At 46.1% G+C, this 23,722-nt stretch overlaps 1 protein-coding gene across 6 annotated transcripts in view; it reads right to left on the bottom strand.

Moving 5' to 3' along the window:
* The window catches only part of NEDD4L (NEDD4 like E3 ubiquitin protein ligase), a 299,087-nt gene that overhangs the window by 199,223 nt on the left and 76,142 nt on the right, over window positions 1-23,722 (bottom strand). For all 6 annotated transcript variants that reach the window (XM_031441829.2, XM_064480368.1, XM_064480373.1 and 3 more), the window contains one exon: window positions 6,251-6,324. In XM_031441829.2, coding sequence (XP_031297689.1) covers window positions 6,251-6,324 — 74 coding nt within the window. Of the gene's footprint in view, window positions 1-6,250; window positions 6,325-23,722 lie in introns of those variants that run through there.

Here is a 23,722-nt window from a genome sequence, read left to right as displayed (position 1 = left end):
CATGAGACAAACAGAGAACCAACTTCAGGATAAAGCAAGAATAAAGCTATGGGGTGAGGGCTGGGCGGGGTGGGTGGTCAGAGGCAGCTGAGGAATGAAGGAGGGGCGGGAATGAGGAGAGGGAGGCAGCTGGGAGAGAGGCTGCATGTCAGGCAGATGATGCAAACGCCCCTCCCAAGGCATCCTTGGATTTCTGCCCCTTGGTAATTAATTATGCTAATGGATTAAAATACTGCCCACAGCTCTTCAGCTGCTTTTAAATTTTCCCATTTTCTCAGGCTCCACTCTGACCAGATGGACAAAATTTAGTAAGCATCTACTATTATGGGCGGGGCACACTCATCTTCCTAAAACACATCAAATTCTCCACCTTACAGACTCAGTGACCAGAGCATCGTTCTAGACTGACAAAGATGCAGGTGAGATGTCCTGCAATTTTCCCTCCACTCTGTTAAACCATGCGGCTGAGCCCAGGCTCCTTAGGTGACAGATACCAACATATTCATGCATCAGGAGTCAAGGCAAAGCAGGGGATTCTGAACAAGAGATTCTCACTCACATGACATCAGGGAATGGTACATAAATGTAGCCTGCTTACTTCACCCCTTTATTTACCAAAATTGGAAACACACAAAAGGCAAGTTTATATGGGTATATTTTAAAACTGATCAGATATTCTCTGCATTCCCAATTAGGACATACTCCAAAGGCTACTCCATAGCCTTTCCAGCGACTCAAGATCATTCTAAAATCTATTCAAGGGGTGGGGCTGGGGGTGGGGTGGGAGTATAGCTCAGTGTACTTGGCATGGTCCTAGGTTCAATCCTCAGCGCATCCCTTAAGAGAAAATCAGGTAGGTAGGCAGGTAGGTAGGTACCTATTCTTAGGGCACTGGCCACAGGACAGTAAACCTGAGAGTCTTATGCAGAATGGAGACTTGCCGGGCCCGTGCACGACTCATTTGCCACCTCTCATGTTTCCACCTGGGAAACCTGGTGGCCTGAATGGTGTCCAAGTGATGACTGACATATCTTAAAATGATGCTGTGTAGATTCATACATGCAAAGAGCGGGAGATGAGCACCAGCATATACGAAGTCGTGTGGCTGTTATGGAATTAGAAGGGCTTTCTCTTTGGGAGGAGAGGGTTAACGCCCTTTAACGTCATTTCAGGGTTTGGGGCCAGGGGAGTACAATCAGAATAAACACTGAGAGCTGGGTTCTCTGGGCTCTCACATGAGTAATTGTGAGAGCTCTTAGGTGCGGGGATTTTAAGACAAATGCTTTTTGGCCCAGAAGCCATTAGTGCTGCGGTGGTGACTCTCAGCAATGCCCCAGATAGCTCAGGCAGCTCCAACAGGCCTCCAGAGACGGAGGCAGATGTGCAGGGAGCCGGCAGACCACGGACGCCGCCTCGGCAGAGTGGAAGGTGCCCCAACTGCCCAAGTGGGAAGTCAGCTCTCCTCGCCCCGTGCAGGGCTGAGCCGCAAGGCCAGGTCGGTGGGGGAGGCTGCCGCGTGCAACAGGAGGTGAGGGTGTCCCTAGTGGCCCTGAGGGCACGGCCTCACCTACACGGCACACCCAGCACTCGCCCCCAGCCCGACAGCGCCGCAGGGACATGGGCCAGCGTGTCTAAGTCGCCGAGATTTTCCAGAAACCTGGAAATCTGATTTTTTTTAATATGGAATCTCCCAAAAGTTGGCTCAAAATTTTTATTTCCTTGTTTTAGTGTTTCACAGGCCAAATAAACACACGCATGGGTTCAGTCTAGGCCACAGGGGCTGACACTGTACAACTGGCTGAATCATGTCCTAAAAGTGCTTCCAGCTTGGCGAGGGGACTCTCAATATCTTAATAAAGCCTTCATGTTTCTCTGTCTGTAAAAGGGGTTCTTTTGTGCAATGTTTTCCAAAAGGGGCAAAGAAAAAAAAATAATTGCTAATCCTTTGGGAGAAAGAGTGAATTCGTATTTAAAACTTACAGGGGTCTAGTCCCAAATTACCACCTCACTCATTTCTTGCTGGTCACCTAGGGGACAATGTAGGAGAGGGAACAGACTTCAACTCAGGGGTGGATTTTAGCATCACCGGTTATGGGAGAACCAGACATGGGGTCCCTCGCAATCTAACAGCACCCTCCATTCCTGTCCCAAATGTTTAAACTGAGTTTGGTCGCGCTTTTAGATACAACTCCTAACCTACAGGAAACCCAGGAGAAAGGAGAACACGTTAAATGATACCAAGGTAAACAATCAAATGAGAGCAGAGAGACGGCCTCCCGACATCTCAAGGTCATTTAAAAAGGGGCTAGAAGACTGTTTTAGAGCAACGGGGTCTTAAAGAGACCTCATAGCTAAATGCAAATACCTGATTCTCAACTGAATTCTGGTTTAAACAGCCCAATTGTAAAAGGCTTTTCAGGGCCAACTCGGGGAATTCAGATAATGGACTAGGTAATAGAGCCCATTAGACAATTACTGTTAATTCTGTGAAAATTGCGTTGTGGTTATAAAGGAATTCTTTTTTTTAAGAGACACAGGCTGAAGTACTTAGGGGCTAAACGTCATGATGTCTGTAATTCACTCTTGAATATTTCAGAAAAAAACAGATGCAGCAAATGTAGCAAAATGTTAACATCTTACATCTAGACAGTGGGGATGGAGGTGAGCTGGTGCCACCGAGCCACTGGTAGGTGGCATTAAGTCCCCATCAGTCTCAATTACTAGTAGATGGAAGGATTTGGCGGGGGGCACATCCCTCCAATGTCCGAGTCCGTACGTGTTTTAAATTTTGAACCACCTGGCTGCCAAAAGAAAAAGTGACAGCAACTCAAACAGGTGTAACTTGCTGCCAGCAGCTCATCACACAAAATAAAGATGCACCTGTGAAACATGCGTCCTTGAAACCTCCTGCACAAAAGCATAAAACTCTAGAGTTGGTTCGTCTCAGTCAACATTGCTCAATTTTAGGGGGCAGCTTTATAGTCTCAGAAGCATTCTACGTAAACGCAAATGAAGAGTCTGATCATAATTAAGGAGGAAAAGAGGGGAGGGTAGATCTAAAACTTGCATTAAAGTGATCCTTTTCAGTGACTGCTTAAGCCCATAAAAAAGGGTTAAATGTCTTCAAACACAAGCTTCACTGAAAAGAATCCAGTTTGAAACTCGAAAAGATATTTTAAGTTAAAAAAAAATATAGATCTTAGCAAAGTACATTTACTCTAAATCTAATACTTAATGATATTTGCTCACAGTTCTGAGCACTTGATCAGCCGCCAAATACAATGGCCAGTTCTTTAAATCTGCCTTTTAAAAAACGCCTAATTATCTAATCTAAAAGCTATCCAGCCCAGTGGCCCATCCAAAGGCTGGACTTTGGCCATTCAAGAAGAGTATTAACCCACCGCAGGAAAGAGCTCTTAAGTCAGATCAACGTGGACTCAAGGTCCCACCTCTCACTACAGAGTGGTTTCATCTTGGGCTGATAACAATCTCCCTGAACCTCAATTTTCTCACCTAAAAAAAATGGAGACAATTATTCCCTCTTCATAAAGTTAAGGCAGACTCTGCTGACTTTCTATCACATTCCGTGCACTGGGCCAGTGAACCAGCAAGCATTCAAAACAGTCTGTAACTAACTTACCTTAAGAGCCGAGGCCGGCGCTCAATTCACAGCTCTGAAACTTACTAGCGGTGTATAGAGTTTGCAACTTACCTCTCGTGCCACATTTTCCTTATCTGCAAAATGGAAAGAACACTGGGGCCTGCAGCAAAGGTCTTTGGGGAGAATCAAAGGAGCACCTGTGTGAATAGTGCCTGGCACGCAGTACACACTCAATAAACACGAGCTGTTGTAACTCGCTCCCCTCCTTCCTTATACCTCACTTTAGGAAAACAAGACTCATGTCCCCCAAACTGCATGCATCCTTGTGGCCAAACACCAGGACTCATCCCTGCCACATCAGAAAGTGCCTTAAAGGCTCCCAGTTAAGTCACAGCTGTCCTGCAGACCCCGCCTGTAACTGCTGGTGAAGGGCTTGGCCCGTAGCCCCCACCTCTCCTGTGTGGGATGACGGCCACATGGAACCACAGCAGCCACGGGCTCCCCAACCCATGACTCGTGTCCTTGGCTCTTTCCTGAACCTCACACTAAGGGGCTGGTGGTGCAGGGTCTTACCCTTCCATTGCAGCCCCAATTCAGGCTCATGCCTCCCAAGAAGTAGAAGTTTCTAGAACCACTACCACAAGACAGCATGTTCCTTCTCTGGGGTTTGAAGCAGTAATTTTGCACAGATGTCAGCATCAAGTGGAAACCCTCCCTGCCTTTTACACACAGCCTATTTTTAATTGAAGTGTAGTCGATACAGCAAAGTGATTTGATTATACACATACATACATATATATTTTTTAAACACACAGCCTACTTTTCCAAAAAGTCTGATTTTCTTTTGCCCACGCTTTCAAAAATAACCAAAAAAAAAAAAAAAAAAAAAAAAAAAACCCACACCTCACCCAGCTTTTTTTTCCCCCACGGCATGGAAATAAATATTGGATGACTCTGACCCAGGGTGACCACAATCTGCTTCTAGATCCCATTTGATTCAGCATTTGTTTCAGACAGGAGGGTCCCTGTTTAGATGACAGATTCTGGGATTGTTCGTCTTCACCTAAAGGTTTGGTCCAAAAAGAAAGAAAGAAAACCACCATCTCTCCAGTAGGCACTCTCCACACAGACCGGCTGCTCAAAAGCCCCAGGGGAGCCACAGCTCAGCTATCAAATCTTCTTCCAACAAAGGCTCTTTCTATAAAGTGAGGCTTTGCTGGATGGAAGCTGGAAAATGATCTTGTATCCTCGGCACTGGACTGGGACAGAGAGAGAGCAGGAAGGGAGAAGGGCATTTCAGGTACAGAGTGAGCCGGCCACCCCAGCTAAGAGTCAGGCCCAGAGGCCAGGGCCCCACAAAGTCCAGTCCTTTAAAAAAAATTTTTTTAAAAAGTAAACACCTTAATTTAAAAATAGTTTATTGCTATTAAAAAAAAAAGTCAACTGTCACATGACACAGAGTTGTCACAAATCTTCAATTTGTTTAAAAAAAAAAATTATCTGGGAAGCACAATGAAATGAGACATGCCTGTATTTAATTTTGGTAAATTCTCTAGGTGTAGTTTTAGTCACAGATTTCTTTGCTAAACAAAACTAAAAATGGGCACGTAACACGACAGAAAGTAAGAGGTCTGCCTACCAACTGCAAAAAAGAGCTACTGCTGGGTGTGCGGAGGGCAAGGTTAGCCGGATGGAAGCAGGTCTTGTCACTAAGGCTCTCCCGTGTCAGGCTGATGCCCTGAAACCAGAGCATCACTGCGGCCAAAGATCGCTACAGGGCACTCCCAGGATGAACCAGTGTCCTAACGAGAAGACTCCGACAGCCACCACGGCCCTCACAGTTCAGCCCATCGTGTACCCAACAGGAAGAGGCCACTGAGCAGGGGACAGGGCCTGCTCTAGCATGCCTGGACTGGACCACCAGTAACCTTTCTGGATTTAAGCAGTAACCCTTCCGGTTTCCATAAAACAGTAAAGTTGGACTAGATCATCTCTAGTATCTCCTCTAGGTCAAAAATTCAAAAGGGCTTTCTTCTCCGAAATCTGGTTCAAATCCTAGTCCCAGGCAGTTCTAACCCTCTCTTTGCTACCAGTCCCGTAACTTCAGGCAATACACTGCAGAGAGCCAACAGGACTGACTGAAAGACACGTGAATATCGGGTGCAATACTCAAAATAAAGCTAAAACACCCAGAAGGATCAGGCTGTGGGCGCTTCTGTAAATGCCACAGAAACGACCAACTCTCTTGATTCAGATTATACACGCCACATAATATCCAGTTCTCCCAGGAACAAAGTAATATGTTTCCCTAAATTAAGAGTTTTTTTTTTAAAAGGAATATATTAAAATGAACACAGATATATTTCCAAAGTATATGTCTACTGCAGAAAAACAGAAACATCTGAATCTAGTTTCCTCGTGAAAGGAACCCATCTGAAGGACAAGCCAGCTAACTAGTGTTGGGATGCAAGGTCCACACCCCTGAACCAGCTCCTGCAGCCTCACCTACTCAATCGGAAACTCCAGAGATGACGCCCAGCAAGCTCTGTTGAAAGAACCCCCCCCCCCAGGGGGTTCCGACACAAGCCTAAATTTAAAAGTGCTTGCTTCAACTCTTCAGAAGCCTACAAAGTAACAAAGCAAACATACCTGGCTCCAAAGATGTCCTTTTTGGCAAGATCAATTCCAGAAACAACCTTCACTCTGAGAATACGGGACTCTCCCTGTTGGGGAAGGAAAAAAAAAAAAAGTTTATAAAACAGAACTTCCATCAATCATTCTCTCACCCAGTATGCAAAGGCAATGGTTTCTCTTCGGTCTAATACTGGGATATGGAACAAATCAGTTCAAGCGCAGGCGATTCTTCCTTACACTGAAGTTCAAGGAGCAACATCCCGGCTCTGACATCCTACAACCCTAGAAATTTAGAGTTTCCAAGTGAATTTAGCACAAGCTTAATTCAAACTAGGTCATGCAGATCAATTATTTCTGCCATTGACAGGACACGTTTCCCAGCTGTACCAGGAACACAACCGCACACACGAAATGGCCTAGATGAACACTCAATGCAACAAGATACCATAAACTGAATAAATAATTCCTCCTTTGAAGTTCATGTATTTGTGTGTGTGTCCAGAGAAAGGAATTTCACATGGTGAAATATTTCCTCAAAACTATGGTTTCAAAACGTTGGTGCTGTCAAGCAAAAAGAATGCCTCGGGGTCAATAAAAAGAAAGAAGCTCGCTCATCCTAAATGGAAATCACCCCAAACCGTCTCAGAAACCATTCACTCATCCATCTGCTTATTCATTCATTCTAATATTTTCTAAGCAGCTCCTATGCAGGTGGCATTGAGCTTGGACTTGAAATATGGTCCCCAGAGAGTGACAAGCAGATGGGTAACACAGGACCCTGTGATGGCGCCATGCCAGGAGAAGTCTGGTCTAAGGGCTCAGACATCCAGGAGAGATGGGACGGCTTAGGGGGAGGAGCAGGCAGAAGCCCAGGATAACCCTCAGGTTTCCAGGTTGGGTCACTATGTCTTAGTGTAAATTAAAATAGAGAATTAAATTGGATTCAAGGTGCCCTATGAAACAACCAGGTGGGAAAAAAGATGGATGAGTAAATAGATAAAACGGGAGAGGCTTCTAGCCTGGACTAGACTTGGGAGTCATCAGGTAGTTGGTTGTTAGAGCTTGAGATCTGTGAAAAGTTACCCAAGAAGAGTGAGAAGAAAAAATGGCTAGGGGTGGAGCTCTTGGGGACACAAGCCCTGAGGGGCAACAGAGAAGCCACATGAAATTCACCTACCCAACGTTTTCAGTCAAGACACAGGTGAGGGAAAGAGAGCCTGCATGATCTGTAGGTGACATAATGTCAAAGGAGATAAAGGCAGGGTGAACTAAAACACGGAGAGAAAGGGGGCTGGACCCTTGTCAATGAGCCGCCCAGATCAAGCACACACACATGCAATGGAAACCCACGTCTGAGAACATTCACTTTCCAGGATTCTTCCATCCTTTCAACCATCCTTCAACCATCCATCCCTGACACAAGGCTGCCCACAAAGAAACACAGCAGGGGATGCAAATGTGTGTGTGTGTGTGTGTGTGTGTGTGTGTGTGTGTGTGTGTGTGTGTGTGTGTGTGTGTGTGTGTGTGTGTGTGTAATCCCCTTTTAAATGAGGCATGGCAGCTTTCATGAAAGGATTAAGACACGTCAGAGATGGGGGAAGGGTATAGCTCAAGTGGTAGAGCACGTGCTCAGCATGCATGAGGTCCCAGGTTCAATACCTGGTACCTCCTACAAGTGGAAATCCAATGAAGAAACCCAATTACCTTCCCCTTAGAAGACAAGTCAGAGAGAACTCAAGCTCCCAGGTGTACGCGCTCTTCCCTTGGTCTTTTAAGCAGGTGCCGACTGCCCTCACCTTCCTCTCACACACTCACCTCACCACCAGTCATCAAGGGTTCTTCACACGGATGTTAACTAGGCTAAGGTTCTTCTGTTTCTCCCGTGGCCAGTCATCAGACAGCTTCTGTGGCCTACTCAGCTCAAGGAACGCCACCCTCTACTATTTCTTTTTACAAGTGGGTTAGAATTTGACAACACACTTGTGTAGAGTTCACAGTACACCTGGTTAGAGTTAATGACCCACTAGTGCCCTGTGCATACAAATTGAGAACCGTCGGTTAAAATGAAATCCTCATCTGCCAGGTGAAAGGATTAAGAGTTTACTTGAGGGAATAAGGGGGGGGGGGTCCTTCCTCATTCAGAAGAAGAAATGAAAACAAGGAACAGCTGGAGAGGAATGTATTTTTTTCCTGTCTCCTGGACACCCCCATCCCAACTCTCTGCCCCTCCCACCAATGACAAATACCGCAAAGCAGCAATTCTCCCAAACACCACCGTGCAGAGCGGGTGCTGCCAGTCGGAACTCAAGGAGGTGGACGCTGTTAAATTAAGTACTATCTCCAAGTGAATCTTTGGTGCTGGCTAAAGATATGGGATCTGGCGGCAGGAGGGTGAAAGGATCTTTGAAGAGGATGGAGGGTCTGCTAAGCAGTAACTCCTTCCTTCCAGTGACCCACTCAGAGCGGCACACCTAGTCCCACACTCGTAACTGACTTGGGGGCGGAGAAGGGAGTGCGATGGATACTAAGGTAATAGTCAGTCACAAGCCCCAGAGAAGAAGACAAGAATTCTGTCTAGAAATTCTCTTTGTTTCATGGTCCTTAGAAGTCTCAGAAACCCTGGGCAGAGTCCTGAACTTCCCACAGACTCCATAGGGGGCTCAATCGAACCTTGCCTAGATTCTAAGGAACAGGATAAGCCCAGCCAACACCCAGTCCCCTTAGGTTTATATTAATTTGGGTGAATGCTCTTACGTCAGGCAGAACTACTCTGCAAAAGCATACATTTTAAAATCAGGAAACACTTATATGAATAAATGAATACAAATATATTCAAATGAAGGGATACCTAGAAAATGTTATGCAAATTGATCTATTCATTTAGTAAACATGAACATTTGTTCTAAGATCGAGAGATACAGCAATGAAGACAGACAAAACACCCACTGCTACCCTGCCAACACTCTAGCGTTCCTGAGAGTGTACGATACGAGACCTCCCCACTACATGGGGAGACAAACCAGGAGAGTCTCAACACCTTAACATTTGGTACACACTCACTCAGTAAATGAATTCTCATTTAATAATCAATCCTAAGAAAAGCACAGGCATGTGCACTAAAACCTCAGAAAAACTAGCTAAAAGGAGTCAACAAAGCATTTTTTGATTTAAAAAAATGTAAAAGCTGCAAAAGTAGACAGTTAAATATTCGTGGCAATTCCATGCAATAGGCTTTAAAAAGCTGTTATTAAAAATATGTGCGAATCTGGAAAGACCTTCATTCATCCCACAAGCATGTACTAAGTAGCCACCACGTGCCAGGCATGTTGTCTGGGGGTACAGATGGGAGCAAGATGTGGTTCCCACCATAAGGAACCCACAGTCTAGAAAGGAGAAATGCATTATACACATATACATACAGACAGACAGGCTCATTTCTGATGAGTGCTTCCACGACAACATGACAGTGAAATAAAAGCAACTAAGGGAGAATATTTATGACTCGTGTTTGGGGAGGTGACATTTGGGCTGAGACTGGAAGAAGACAGAGGCCATGTGGGGAGTCTCCCACAGGGATGCTGGCAAGTCCCAAGGCCTGTGAGGAGAGGCTAGAGGCAGAGCGGAGGGAGGGCGGGGAGCGTGGCTGGTGGGGTCAGAGAGCCTTGGGACCAGGCTCGGTAAAGGGTGGGCGTGACTGAAACCATCTTTGGAAAATTTCAAGCTTGTTGACTTTAAGTTTTTAAAAGACCCCATTCAGCTGTTGGGGGGCAATGACTCCAGGCAAAGAACAGAAGAAGGGAGGCCAATTATAAGGAGATGTGGCAAGAGATGGTGGGGCTTCACATAGGGTAGAGATGGAGAGGTGACCAGATCGTACACACAAAAACATGTTCAAAATCAACTATTCGGCTTAAAAAAAAGTTTCAACATGGTTCATACAACTGAGTTAGAGACCAGCACGTTGTTCAATAGGCTATTTCCTTTTTCGACTTGGACTACATTTCCCAGCATACCCTGCAGTTAGGTGCTGTGGTGACTAAGTTCTGGCCAATGAGAGGTGGACAGAAATGATGGGTGCATTTTCCAGTCCAAGCCCAGAAGACCCTCCCACTTACCCACCTCCATTCTCTTCCCCATGTTTTTTCCCCATTTCTCTGCTCCATGGAGAAAATTCTGAAGACCAAGAAGGGGAAAACTCCATGAAAAGAGCAGAGTGGAACAGAACATCCCATCTCACTCTATTCCTTCCACCATCACCTGCTGACCCTGCCTGGACACTGAAGTGGAAACAGACTTGTTTATTCCCATGGAAAACTGAAGGCTGCTTTAGCAGTTAGCCTGCCCTCTCCATACAACATAGTCTCATTGTAAAATAAATATCAATTATATATATATATATAATATATGCACAGGAAAAGCCCTACAAAGGATGATGTTAAGTGACTACCTCTGGATAATGGATACCTTCTTTTTGCTTACTTGCATTTTATCCTTTTCAAGTATTAAATATTTTTGTTTGAAAACTAAGTTTTTGTAGTAACTTCAGAAAATACATAAGGGAAAAAAAGAAAGAAAGAAAAATTTAAAACCACAGGGTTAGGAAGCCAGGCTTCCTTATTTCTAAAACGAATAAGCCTTTTTTGGTCATAGCTAACACAGCTACATGTTAGATTTTAGCTGATTCACAAACAGAGAAAGCCGTCCATTTGCAAGATGAAAAAAAGGTTCTCTTATGTGATACGGAGGCAACAGTTGGGAGAGGAAGGCCGAGAGGGCCTTTCGTGAGCACTTACTATTTACAAACAACTGTTGCAGGAAATTTCACTTCTCTCTGAAGTCTAGGGGCAGGAGGGCAGGAAAGAGAAGGCTACTCTATAAAAATAGTTTTCACACATGGTCTCAGACATACAGTAAAGACTTCTTATCTTTGCTTCCTCTAAATAACAAGCTTGCACACAGATAAGCAGCCGTCATCACACTGTAAGGAAACACATGACCAGGTATATGATGCATTTATCAGATGCAGCGGGCCCCACGCCGAGCAACTGTACTTTCTGAAGCAGTTTATTACTTTCATAAAATCTACGCCTGACATTTTAGTCCGCAGTTATAACTTGGTAGTGTTAAATATTTAACTAAGGAGGGTTATGACAATGAAAATATTATTTGGAGAGACTACAAGGCAGAGAAACACAGGCAGAGAAGAGGCGAAGCCAGATGACCACAGGCATTCTCATGACAGTGGCTCTTCTTATCGCTATTCATCAGTGGTCCTGCATTGTTACTGTATCACAGGGACGAGCCTCTGCACCTGCCCTGTGTTTTTCTTTTCTGCTTAATTTTCTAACTCTTCATCCAGACATTAAACAACTGTCGTCTTCTTTTCTCGCGAGGTCAGTCTCATTTTCTCAGCTACACTCCGTGGTTGCACTGTCCAATATGGTAGCCACTAAGTACAAGAAGCTATTTAAATGTAATTAAAACTCAGTTCCTTGGTAACACAAGCCACAGTTTAAGTGCTCAACAGCCACATATGTCTAGTCATCACTAATGTTGTCCTGGACAACACAGAGAACATCTCCAGAATCACGGAAAGTTCTACTGGACGGTGCTGCTCTGAGGGCACCAACTCAACACAACACTGCAGCAGAGTGTGAGTAATGTCTCCTGAGAGGGAAGACAGGAAGGAAGGGGAGGAGGGAGAAAGGGACCACTATTCTTATCCCAATTATAACTTTAAACATTGCCGGCAAGTTAAACTATGGAATTCAGGAATCTGGAAATGAGACAGGCATTATGGTTATCACATGTTCCAGGGTTAAGATTTCCTCTGAAATAAAGACCAACATGCAAATTAAGTGCCTATAAATTAATAGCTGTAAAGACTAATAAAGCAAATATTACATAGGATGGGACAGTCTTCCTGCATCCAGACATTTACAAAATTATTATACACGTAGAGGAAAAGCAGTAAAGGTGACTACATAGGGAGCCTGATAAAGATGAAGCCAATGTCATAATAAGGTTGCTAAGTCTTGCAAAATATTCACAGAAAAAGTATTCAGGAGGGAAGAAAAGAGAGGAAATCCCACCAAGGGTTCTTGGTCCCTTTAAGAGAATTACTGACATCCTGGAAAATATTCAGAGGGAAAGGGCTGGTGGGAAAAGGGAACTGAAAACAGCTGGAGAAATGGGCAGGGGGCTGGGGGGCGACCACCTAGAAAGCTACCCAGAAGGAGCCAGACCAGGCCCAAAGGATGACCTGCAGGGAGAAGGGAGGCCGCAGCCAAAGGGAGGAAGGCCTGGGGACAATTGTATCTGGGCAGACCAGCTGCAGCCACACCCACCAGCTCCAGAAAGGCGAGGCTGTTGTAGGAGATAAATTGCACTAGAATCGCTTTCCAGCACGTCTCTTCTAATGCCAATTTTCCGTGGCTTGCCCTGAATCACGCAGGTCTGTCTCACACCCTCCCTTCCACCCCTACAACTGAATGTTGCTCTGACGGTTATGCCTCCGAAGTGCCAACATTACGTTTCTTTCTGGTGACAACTTCAGGTGTCTCTGAATTTTGAATGGAGAAGAACCATGGCATTCCACATAGTCATCCTGAGTTCTCCGCAGCTACCCCTACGGAAAATACATCCCTGAAGAAGAGATGGGGGAAGCAGGTGGGCTGAGGGGTCAGTGGCAGGTTGAGGAGTTAGTGGTGGGTGGCAGGCAGCCAAGTCACTCACAGGCTAAGTGACATTTGCATTCCCACAAGTCTCACATCTCACATGACTCAAATGTACACCTCAGCAAGAAAGCAAATTCTTCCACGTGTGGACAGACTTTCAGAGTTGCTCTCAATTAAAAATGTTAAATTCTTGAATGCCTAGAATCCACAATAATTCAGTGATCATGGGAAGAGGGGGAGGGTGCCGCTGAACATTGTCCATGAAATGAATAAGCTAGCGAGAGTCCCAGCTTAAAGGATGTGGTCACTCTCTTACACTAATTAAATTAAATTCTCTTTTTACCAGAAGAGTTGGTATAACTCCATGTAAAAGCTCTTCAAAGAATCTATTTATCAATGGTCCTTTTGTTCCAACTTCTAATCATGAGGCAGGAAACATTTTAAAATTCCTTCAATATGACTAAGACAAAAATGATCTTGTGTTTATAGTTCAAAAAATGATATTAATAAACAATTGCATTTTGTTGAAAGCCAAAAATCATAGCTCAAAATCTAAAATTCTCTTATTTTTTCATTGGCAGGCATAACTCTGACCTCTTGAAATACAGCAAAGGCTGGGTTTTTGGGTGGACTATGTAGTTTGACCAGAAGGAAGGGGAAAAGGTGTGGGTGTCAGTAGGCTGGGACTCCCAAAGGTCCCCGAAAAAAAACATTCCCCAGGTGAATTCTGTAGTCCTAGATCTGAATCTCACCAGGAGGATTGGAAGTGTGACTCATGTCAGAGTGCCAAGGGCTCCCAGCAACCTGGAGGGGTCACACATGAAAAAAGCTGGTAAGAAATTCTTTCTGGTGTCGAGTGTTAAATGAGAAAACAGCCTGTTGCGTGATCTGAAGTCTCAAGACTGGCACCTTTAACTCTGTACAAGTGGAACACATGCAAATCACCGTCAGGCAGACGGCTGCCTGGTGAGCATGCACTCGGAACAAGGGTTTTCGCTCGATTATCTGAACACCTGCTACGCTCCTCTCCTGCCACTGCCTTGCAAGTATCGCGCTCTGGGACAGGTCTTCAAAGAGCAACACCGAACAGAAACCTCTCCGGGCTTCTATTTGCTCCCATCCACTCCAGACGGCCTGTCCTCCCTTCCATCCCAGGCTCTGTCCTGACAGCACCACCCAACCCACAAGGTCGTCCCTCTGCAGATGGCGACCAGATTCCAACCCCAACTCTCAAAGACTCGGGAAGTGACAGCGACAAGAATACTGGTCCATGTGCAGCCACTCAAAGCCAGAGAGACACAAGGCAATCTCTTCGCTTGCTCAGGACTGTTCTCCTAGACTCTAGCCAAGAGCTGGGCACCCAGATTTTAGGGGGAATGAATAGACGGTATTAATCCAAAGCAACGTTCTAGAGTGAATCACCCAAGATCTTATGACCATTTAGAAAAGAACTATCTACAGTGGAGGTTTTCTAAGAATAAGACACGCACATTTATTCCCTCTTCTGACAAGAAGCACAGCTCCAGGGCATGCTGCACACGCAGTGTACATGTACTCCAGCCAGCCTGCAACCAAAACACGCTGTATTCTTCTAGACAAGATGATGATGTGAAGGTGAGCAGATACTAAAGCTGGGGGGGGGGGGGCTTGGCTGCACCCAGCTGCTAACTCCTCTCCAAAGTATAATCATTAGAAAACCCCAGAGGGGCTCTGGGGGTTACATCATGGGGCTCCATTATTGCTCTGTCCCCGGCCAAATCGTGAGCCAGGAGAACTTGGAGGACACTGAAGGCAGACTAATCCAATTTGTAGCTGATATACCCAACTGGATAAAACGTCAGCTGACCTGATCAGAATCCAACAAGATTTCATCAGAACGGATGACAGGCCAGATCTCACAGGATGGAGTTTTACAGCGGTGAGCGGTGTGCGTGCCTAGATGCCTGAGTCAATGTAGAGGGCAGGATGGAAGAAACAGGATGGGAGAGCATCAAAAGTGGCGAGGAGACCCTTGGGGCTTTATTTTATCTCAGGTGCAACACGACTCAACTCTGACAGTATAAACCACATGCATTATTCAAAGTCCAGAGCAGGGAATGTCATCCCACTGTGCCCTGGGCCAGCATTATGCAAACCCAGGAGGCATGACTCAGGAGGTGGGGAGGATAGTTTCGCTTTGCTTTTTAAGTAAATCGGACAAAATCTATAGAATAGGTCACTAAGCAACCGTAAGAATGAAGATGCTCTCTATGTACAGTTTTGAAAACCCAAGATGCACTGTCACAAGACAGGGCTGGGTGGAGAACGTGTTGTAGGGTAACACCATCCTTCACATAAGAAGGAGACAGAAGGAGATGTGTGCACCTGTCTATGCGCAAATATAGGTTTGCATGTCAGAGTGTAAACTCTGTAAGGACGTGAGGAGAATCAGGTTCCACTGGCTGACTCTGAGGACAGAAACCAGTTGGTTAGGGACAGAGGTGTGGGAGACAGACAGACAGGCACACGTCTCACTGCAGTCTTCCGTATTCAAAGTGACTGTAATTCAGAATGACTTAAATGTATTAACTCCAAAATAGTTTTAAAAATTATTTTTTTATTTTTTTGCAGGGGTGAGCTAATTAGGTTTATTTATTTATTTATATAAGGTTTTTCAGTGGAGGTCCTGGGGATTGAACACAGGATCCCGTGCATGCTAAGCATGCACTCTACCACTTAAGCTACACCCTCTCCCAAAATACTTCCTAAGTAGTTAGGACAGTTAATCAACAAATGTTGCAGGAAGACTTAAGAATGTTTAACCTGGTTTAAAAAAAAAAAAAAAAGAGCAGATGCTTTCTGCGGGAAGGGGATTGATTGGCAGAAACCAAGTCATCCTCTGGCAGGAGGCTGCAGAGGGCAAACCCGGACCAAGGACTGAAAACTGCAGGAGGCAGATGCGCCTTTTGGAGGGAAGGAACCTGCAGCCGTCAACCCCGGTCAGACACGGAGCAGGTGGCCCCCTGAGGCCGAGAGCTGGGCAGTTAGCCCTGGAGTGAGAGCAAAGGTCGGCCACCTGCCGGAAGCGTCACCAGGGAGGAAGAAAATGAAGCAGATGGTCCCCAACGCCCGTTCCCAACCCTGAGACGCTGCGATTTTAGAAAACCGGCCCATGGGGCGCCAAGAACTCATCTAAGATTTATGCAAGCCCACGGCTGACCCTTAGTCTGTATACATGTAACTTCACAAAGACAGAACACAGGAGTCAGGACGACAATCCCTTTCCAGCGCACAGTGAAACACAGAAGACTACCCATAAATCAGGATTCTTCCTTACGTGCAGCCAGTTTCAAAACACCATGAATGAAATACCCCTTAGAAATGAAGTAAGGGCATTTGTAAAGAGTATTTTGGGGGGCCTGTTTGTTGTTATTCCACAGCGGATTTACGGTAGCTAACTGGCTCTGCATGGGATGTTTAAAACCCCTTTAAGAAGAACAGCAACACTTCTACAGTGGGCTGGTGTTAGAATCATTCCAAGTGTTAAAGCAAGGGACGGACCAAGTAAGAGGCAGGAGGTCACTCATCAAGGAGTGGCTGCAGTTAGCTTGAACACTGCACAAAAGCTGAACTCCACACAGAAAAGCAAAACCACCAGCTGGAAGGGGAGAGTCAAGACAAACCTTGGCAAGGAAAAAGCTGCGAACAGAACCGAGCTGTCCCATCAGAAAGTTCAAGAAGCCCCAGCACCCGGCACCACAAACCTAGGAGAGCTGCAGGTGTCAGCCACGGGACAGCAGATCCTGGAGGTGACAAGGATAGGGGAACTTGTGCAACCATCATGGCCAGAGGCCCAGAAAGCAACCCCTTTCTTGGAACCCACCCCTCCTTCCTCACTCCCCCTTCTAACATCTCCCGTGGCTGAAAGCCAGCAGCACACCGGAAGGGACGGTCCCCTGTAACTTATCTACCAGGTGTCAGGACACCCGAGACAGAACCTTCAGGGTCACTGGCCCCACGTTTAAAAGCAGACAAGCATGCTAGCTGTACTGATCTCCCGGCAGCAGGCAGAATCACTGCCCCTAATAGCTTTACTTCCTTAAAATGTGCAAATCTGTGTTGATCAGATTTCACATTTCAGCTAAGCCACATTATCCAGCGATGCCACTTGATTACAAAGACATAACTCATATCAGCAACTCATTAATGAGATAGTGACTCTGAACAATTCCACTTCCTAGCTCATCGGAACTTTGCTAAATTATTTTTTTCCAGTTTCCTCCTAAAAATTCATGAGACTCTTCATCTCAATGCTGATTTTTTTTTTAAGTTTAAAACTATCAAAATAAGGATTTCACATAACCTAGGAACGGAGAAATTCTGAAATTAAGTAATCCCTTCAAAGCTGCTTTCATTTGTTTTCTGCCTACATCTGCACGCACGCATGCACACTTTTCCGATATCGGAACAGCTTTGGAAACAGGAGGGCCACATAAATATCTGACGGATAACTGGGTATCATAAATGATACTGGGGCGTTCAGTGGGCAGCAGCTTCTGAACATCTGGCAGCTTCCTGGTTCCAGATGGTGGTTGGGACTCAGTGGGTGTTAAAAGGAGCTGTGACTGTCAACGAGCTCGGCCTCTTGTGGTTACAGCACACGATCCCCCATCTTCTTCCTCACCCCATGGTCCTAGCTCTCCGAAAGAGAGTTTTCCCCAAGAGCAGCAGAAGGTTTCATCCAATCCAGTGGACGTAGAGGCAGTCCCTCCTCGCTCTGCATGAAACAGTTCAGGTACCACAGAGGCGGGCAAGGTAAGGACTGCTTCTGTATACAGCTTTCATTTCAGGGAACTTTTCTTGGACTTAACGGCCTTTTTTAAGGCCCAAGTCACATACCCATTTCTTACTTTATTTTTCAGGGTTTTCTATTGACTATTTCATTCATTTTCTTTTACTGATCAACTTCTATTTAATGCTATTTCTTTCTGTATTTTGAAATTAATGTTAACACCAAGCACTTTGCACTTGGTTTTGACTGTCAACGTCTAACGAAGTTATGACTTGCTTCTCCTTTGAATCTACCAACATGCAGCCTAGGAGACACCAATATCAACCTCTTCCCACTTCCAAGTGAAGCCTCTTCAGCTACAGGGACACGTTCTCTACCTTTTACAAGGCCTCTGCTGTTCTTTAGGTCCATCTATATATAAAGAGCCTGTAGCGTTGTGAGAATTTTTTCTTAGTTTTTAATTATTATTATCACATGAGAGGCTGTAGAAAGACAGGAACAAATGATTCAGCCACAGCTTGTAATATAACTGTTTTACCCCAAGGGGCTTTGGAGCCAGACCCTTTCCACAGTCTGGATCTGCTCATTTCACCTCCCCTCCCCCCAGATCCTGAGGACACAGGAAGAGCATTAGCCACCCACCCTTTTCAAGTGGCTGTTCACAGCCATGGGATCTGTGCACTTCCCACACTGGATAGGTGCTAGTTCCCTGCAAGATTCTGTACAGGAAGATGTGCCTGGAAGCCACAGGGAGCGCAGAGCACCTTCATGGAGCCCGTTTTTCTGGCAGTCAGGTGGGTAGGATGGTCTTCTCAGAGGGCGGACCCCCAATTACCAGCACCAGCATCACCCGGCAGTTCCACCTGGTGGAAATGCCCATTCTCAGGCCCCACCCAACCTTTCAGAACCAGAATCTTTGGGGCTGGAGTCCAGTGATCTGTGTTTGTAAGTGTCTGGGTGATCCTGAAGCACAATGAAGTTTGAGAAAGAATATTATATTAAAACAAACAAGAAAGCATCGTGCAGCAAAATGAGAGATTTGCAGCCATTTTTAAGATTTCCCATTTGCAGGGACAAGCTCAGTCCCCCTCCTTCCAGGGAAAACCTGGAGAGTAACGTGTGAGAAGTGCCAACAAAATTTCTAAATGCAGGGGACCCCCAGATCTGCACACCTCCAACCCGCACCCGCCTTCTCCTGCAGCCCAGCCCGAATCTCTTTTTCTCTGAGACCACGATGCCAGGAAGAGTGACTGGGATCTATGCCCCAAAACTGAACAGCCTCGTGACCGCCTCCTTCCTCTGTCCAGAAGCTGCTTTGAGGCTTCCCAACAACTTGTACCAAGAACCTCTCTGTGGGAGAGAACAGGCACAGAACATTGCCAAGGGCTCCTCCAGGATGGCGGAAGTCGGGACTGTTTCACATTCAGCATAATTCTCTATCGTGCCTGAGTTGTTCTATATATTTTTTATATCTCCCAAGAGCACTTACTATACTTTCATAACGAGAAATTAAATTGTTTTTATGAGGAGGTAGAAGCACTTTGTACCAAAACAGATTCTTTTTATGTCATCCCATATTTAGTGAATCTTGCCGATTCTATCCTATGGTATAGATTATTTGATACTCAACTTTATCATATATATATAAATAATATACTTGAATCACCCACCCCATCCTCAGCCCCCACCTACTGCAGTCATCTCATTCTCCTCCTGTGCTGACCCACCAACACTCAGGCAGTCCTGGTCACCACCAGTCCAGGGTTCCCCTTGAGCATGGTCCCCCACTCCACCCTCTTACACAGCCTCCCTCTGTGCTCTCTAATCCCACAGATTTCAAAACCCAGTCAACTAAATTCCTATTAACACTTGACCCCATGCGTCCATTACTACTGAAACAAGCCTGAGCCAGGCTGCCCCACTACACATACACATGCAGGCACACACACGCACACCGCAGTGAGTCCAGTCACCAGTCTACAGCCTCATCTTTCACCAGCATCCTGTAAATTACCATGCTACGGTGAGTTCTGCAACTTCACACTGGTTCTGAGCCTTCATATTCAGTGGCCATTGCCAAGTACCTACGATGCACTGGAAATTTAAATTCTGAATTACTGCATCTCCTCCCCGACCTCCTGAAACAAACCATGATGCAGAAAAACATCAAAATATATGGAGTCAAAGTGAAGGAGCCTGGACAAACTCTGCGGAGAAAGAAACAGGAAGAGAGCAGGTGGGCCAGGTGGACCGGAAACCCGTGGAGCAGTTTTCAAAGAGCTCCTTCCTCCCGTGTTTCTCCAGGGCAAAATCAGCAGTTTCTTTCCCACAACCCCGGTTTCGATGGAGTGTCTGCAGACGCATGATTTTAAGCATCGTTTTAGGAGAGCACACGAGGAATGCACATTTGGCAAAGAAAGGGCTCCCCAAAGCCAAGGCTGTTAGTCACCAGAAAATGACACTCAGGAAAGTTATGAAATCCCCTGGAGAGGTTTTTAAAAAGTAGATGAGATTCCAATCTCTCTGCCTGGTTGAGGTGGGGCCTGAACTCCCTAAGAGAGTCAAAGTTCAAAGTCCTTTTGCAGCTGGAGGAGTCGGGGATTTACACTAACTCACCTGTGGCGGGGAGGGGGGGGGGGAGGAGGTGACAGGGGATCACAGTAGACAGTGAGTCACTATGACCACCACCCCCACTGATCCAGGGTCCCCCCTGCATGGAAAACAGTGCCCTTGGCCTTGGTGTCTGCCAGCCCTGGCCACCATGCAATGACAGCAAGCCGGTGCAGCCAAGCTCGCTCCCAAAGGGCCAGTTACCTGAAGGAATGCCTGGTACCTGTCCCAGAAGAGCACCCTCCTCTCTCCTCAGTAAGTCAATACCCAAAGCCATCTAGCTACCTAAGGTCTAAAATGCACTTTTCAGCCCAAATAATTAGTGCTCTTAATGTTCTCCTTCTAAGCACTAGAAACAAAGATTTCAAACAAGTAGTTAAAATTTATCAGAAACAAAGGACGGTGGCACAGGCCAGCAGCACAAATAACAAGTAAATGGAGATAACTGATTCCAGAATTAAAAGGCACCAGCACAGAGAATGCTGTTATTCAGCCATTTACATTTAAATCTTCCTCAAACTCTTTTAACGGGCAAATAGTGAAACACTATAAAACCTAAAAGAAAACTTATCTTTCTTCCAAGAAACGATCTAACATTTCTACTCAATATTCAATATCAGAAAGCGCCTTACCCAGATAAGCTGCACGGAAATAAATGACTGTCCCCAGGAAAGCTTCATTTCTCACTGCACAATTTAAGAGAAAGATTTCACAGACGCCCATTTCTTTTACCTTTGAGAAAACAAATCCATAACTTTCATCATGTTTACACATTTTAAATCCATTCATTTTCTTAATTTTTCCCCCCAAAGCAATATCTCCATTTAAGAAAACCAATCAGGCCCATTTAGACTTGCTCCTAAATAAAAATTCACAACTCTAAGGTTTGAACAAAATCCTTTCAGAAAGAAGTAATCTAGGTCAACTATGTTAGAGATGAATGACTAGCTCAGGAATCTTGGGGTAACGCCAAACTATTATGACTGTGGAGAGTTTAATATCCACAGAATATTAAAAATACGCCAGGAAGGTAAATCGTTCTTCTTCACCGAGAAAAGTCTTACCAAGTGGCCTTGATTCCTTCCAGTGCAAGACACCTTATTTAGGCAAATACACTAAACACTGCAGGTGAGACAAAGCTGGAAAACTTAGCGGCACAAACAGTATTGAAGAGTATGAGGAAGTCCTGCTGCCACCAAGGGTAACCTTTCACCGCCAGGTGACAGACTGGTCCAGGCAGGGCAACTAGTCTCGTCTCCCAGCAAAGCGCAGCCCAGGTGCGGCCCTTCCCCAAGAGCCCTGCTCCTGAGGGCCATGTGCTGTCCCATCACAGGTGCCTGTGGACCTGGCCTCCTGGACACCACCGCTCAGACCCTCAGAGCCCCGCACGTGACCTCTTCAGGAAAACGACACAAGCTAGGATCCTGAATGCTCTGTGGCCAGCATCCCTCCACCTTGGGCAAGTGTTGGGAGGTACACCCTGTCTTAAAGCCGCCCTTTTAATGCCACCTTTCCCTGTGCAAACGCTCCTCTTCTGCCACTTTCAGTTTATGTCATTATACAGCTGGCTGCAGGCTTCTCAGAAAGAATCTGCATCGTTTCACTCAGGATAAACGCTAGTCTCCTTGGACGTGCAAGACCATTAGTAGCGTATCGTCTGGACAAGGGACATTTAGACTCTTACCAACTTCCTACAGCCATCAAATAATGAGATCTTCCAATACCAAAAATCCAGATTTACCTTTCTTCTAAGAAAGATCTAACAGTCCACTGCACATTGGTCTACTGTCACAGAGCATAAAACTGAATCAGTGTTGCAGGCTGAAGTGGTCCTCCTCTATCCACGCCCTCAAATTCATACGTTGAAGTCTAATTCCCTGTCCCTCAAAACGTGGTTCTGTCTGCAGGTAAGGCCTTCAAAGTGGTGATTAAGTCAAAATGAGGCCACGGGGGTGAGCCCGGCTCCAATCTGTGTCCTTATACGAGGAAATGTGGACATAAGAGACACCAGGGATGCACGCAGGCAGGGAAGACCACGAGTGGACAAAGCAGGCAGACAGGCATCTGCAAGCCAAGGAGTGTGGCCTCCCAGGACACAGCCCTGCGGGCACCTTGCTCTTGAACTGCTAGCCTCCCGAACCATGAGGGCTAAATCTCTCCTGCTGAAACCCCAGGCTCTGGCATTTTGTTATGGCAGCGCGAGCAGCCAAATAGAGTTGGAAAGAGAAAACGGGAGTTAAGTGATGAATTAATTCAGCAAGACACTAGTATAAGGCATAACATCAGTAAAAGTCTTCAGAGGGGTGACTCTGCGGGGAAATAGGATGAACCCTTTGGGTTCTGTGCCCTTTGCTGGGGGGCACACAGCTTGACCCACAAACCACATTCTCAGCCTGGCCCCTCCCACAGGCAGCAGCCCCGTCCTGCAAAGGGGACCTGGCAGGAGAGGTGGGCCTGGGAGGATGGTTAAGATTTGCTGGCAGAGAAGATGAGGGGGAGCCAAGAGAGGCCACAGGCATCAAGAGGACATTCAAAACCCCAACTGGGAAAAGAACAAGAACTGAATCAAGGGCAAGAGGCATCAACCCCACCACATAGAATTAGCAGGTACACGTATGACATACTGGCCCAGTTCCCTCATCACCATATTCCCATCAAATTATGTGATGGCATCTCTCTTACAAGGAGAAATTCACCATTTTAACACTCAGTGCTGTTTGTGCAAACACGAGCACGTTCAAAGCACAGTAACTCACAGAAAGGAGCATGAAGCTTAAGGGGAGAGAGAAGTGACCTGTCCAAGGTCATGGGGCTGGGAGAGGCAGAGGTCAGGCGGAAGGAAACGCAGGTCTTTCTAAAACCGTGCTCAGCTGGAGGGTGACTGCCGTACGATGGGAATTTGGCAATGTGTAGACATTCTTGATTGTCACCATGAGAGGAGATGCTCCTGGAATCTACTGGATGGAGGCCAGGGAGGTGGCCAACGTCCCACAACGCATAGGCCAGCCCCCGAAAGCAAAGAATTACTCAGCCCAACAGTCAACAGAGCCGCCCTAGGGAAGCCCTGTTCTAGAACCAAAGCCAGTGCAACCACATTCCTTCAGCCTATTTCTAAGTTTGAGATAATTAATTAAAAAAAAAAAAAAGTTACCAAAACACACAAAAGCATACAGAGAGACAGACAACGACTAAGTCAAAGCTATCAATCACTCTGCAGGACATTCCGCTTCTAACCAAGAGAAACCTCCCAGTCCTTGGGCCCCCAGCACCAGCCTAAGCTCACAGGGGCTCCATGTGGATCCTGAGACAGTGAATCCCAGCCTCCCTATGGGTCCTCCTGGGTCCCTGCCTCCACCTCACCCACCTGGTCAACTCTCCCATCCTCCTCTGCGCCACACATCCTCTCTGGAAGGTTACACCATCTGCAGG

This window comes from Camelus dromedarius, chromosome 28 (assembly GCF_036321535.1).
Source record: "Camelus dromedarius isolate mCamDro1 chromosome 28, mCamDro1.pat, whole genome shotgun sequence".
Lineage (NCBI taxonomy): Eukaryota > Metazoa > Chordata > Mammalia > Artiodactyla > Camelidae > Camelus > Camelus dromedarius.
This window is presented reverse-complemented; position numbering and strand designations above follow the sequence as displayed.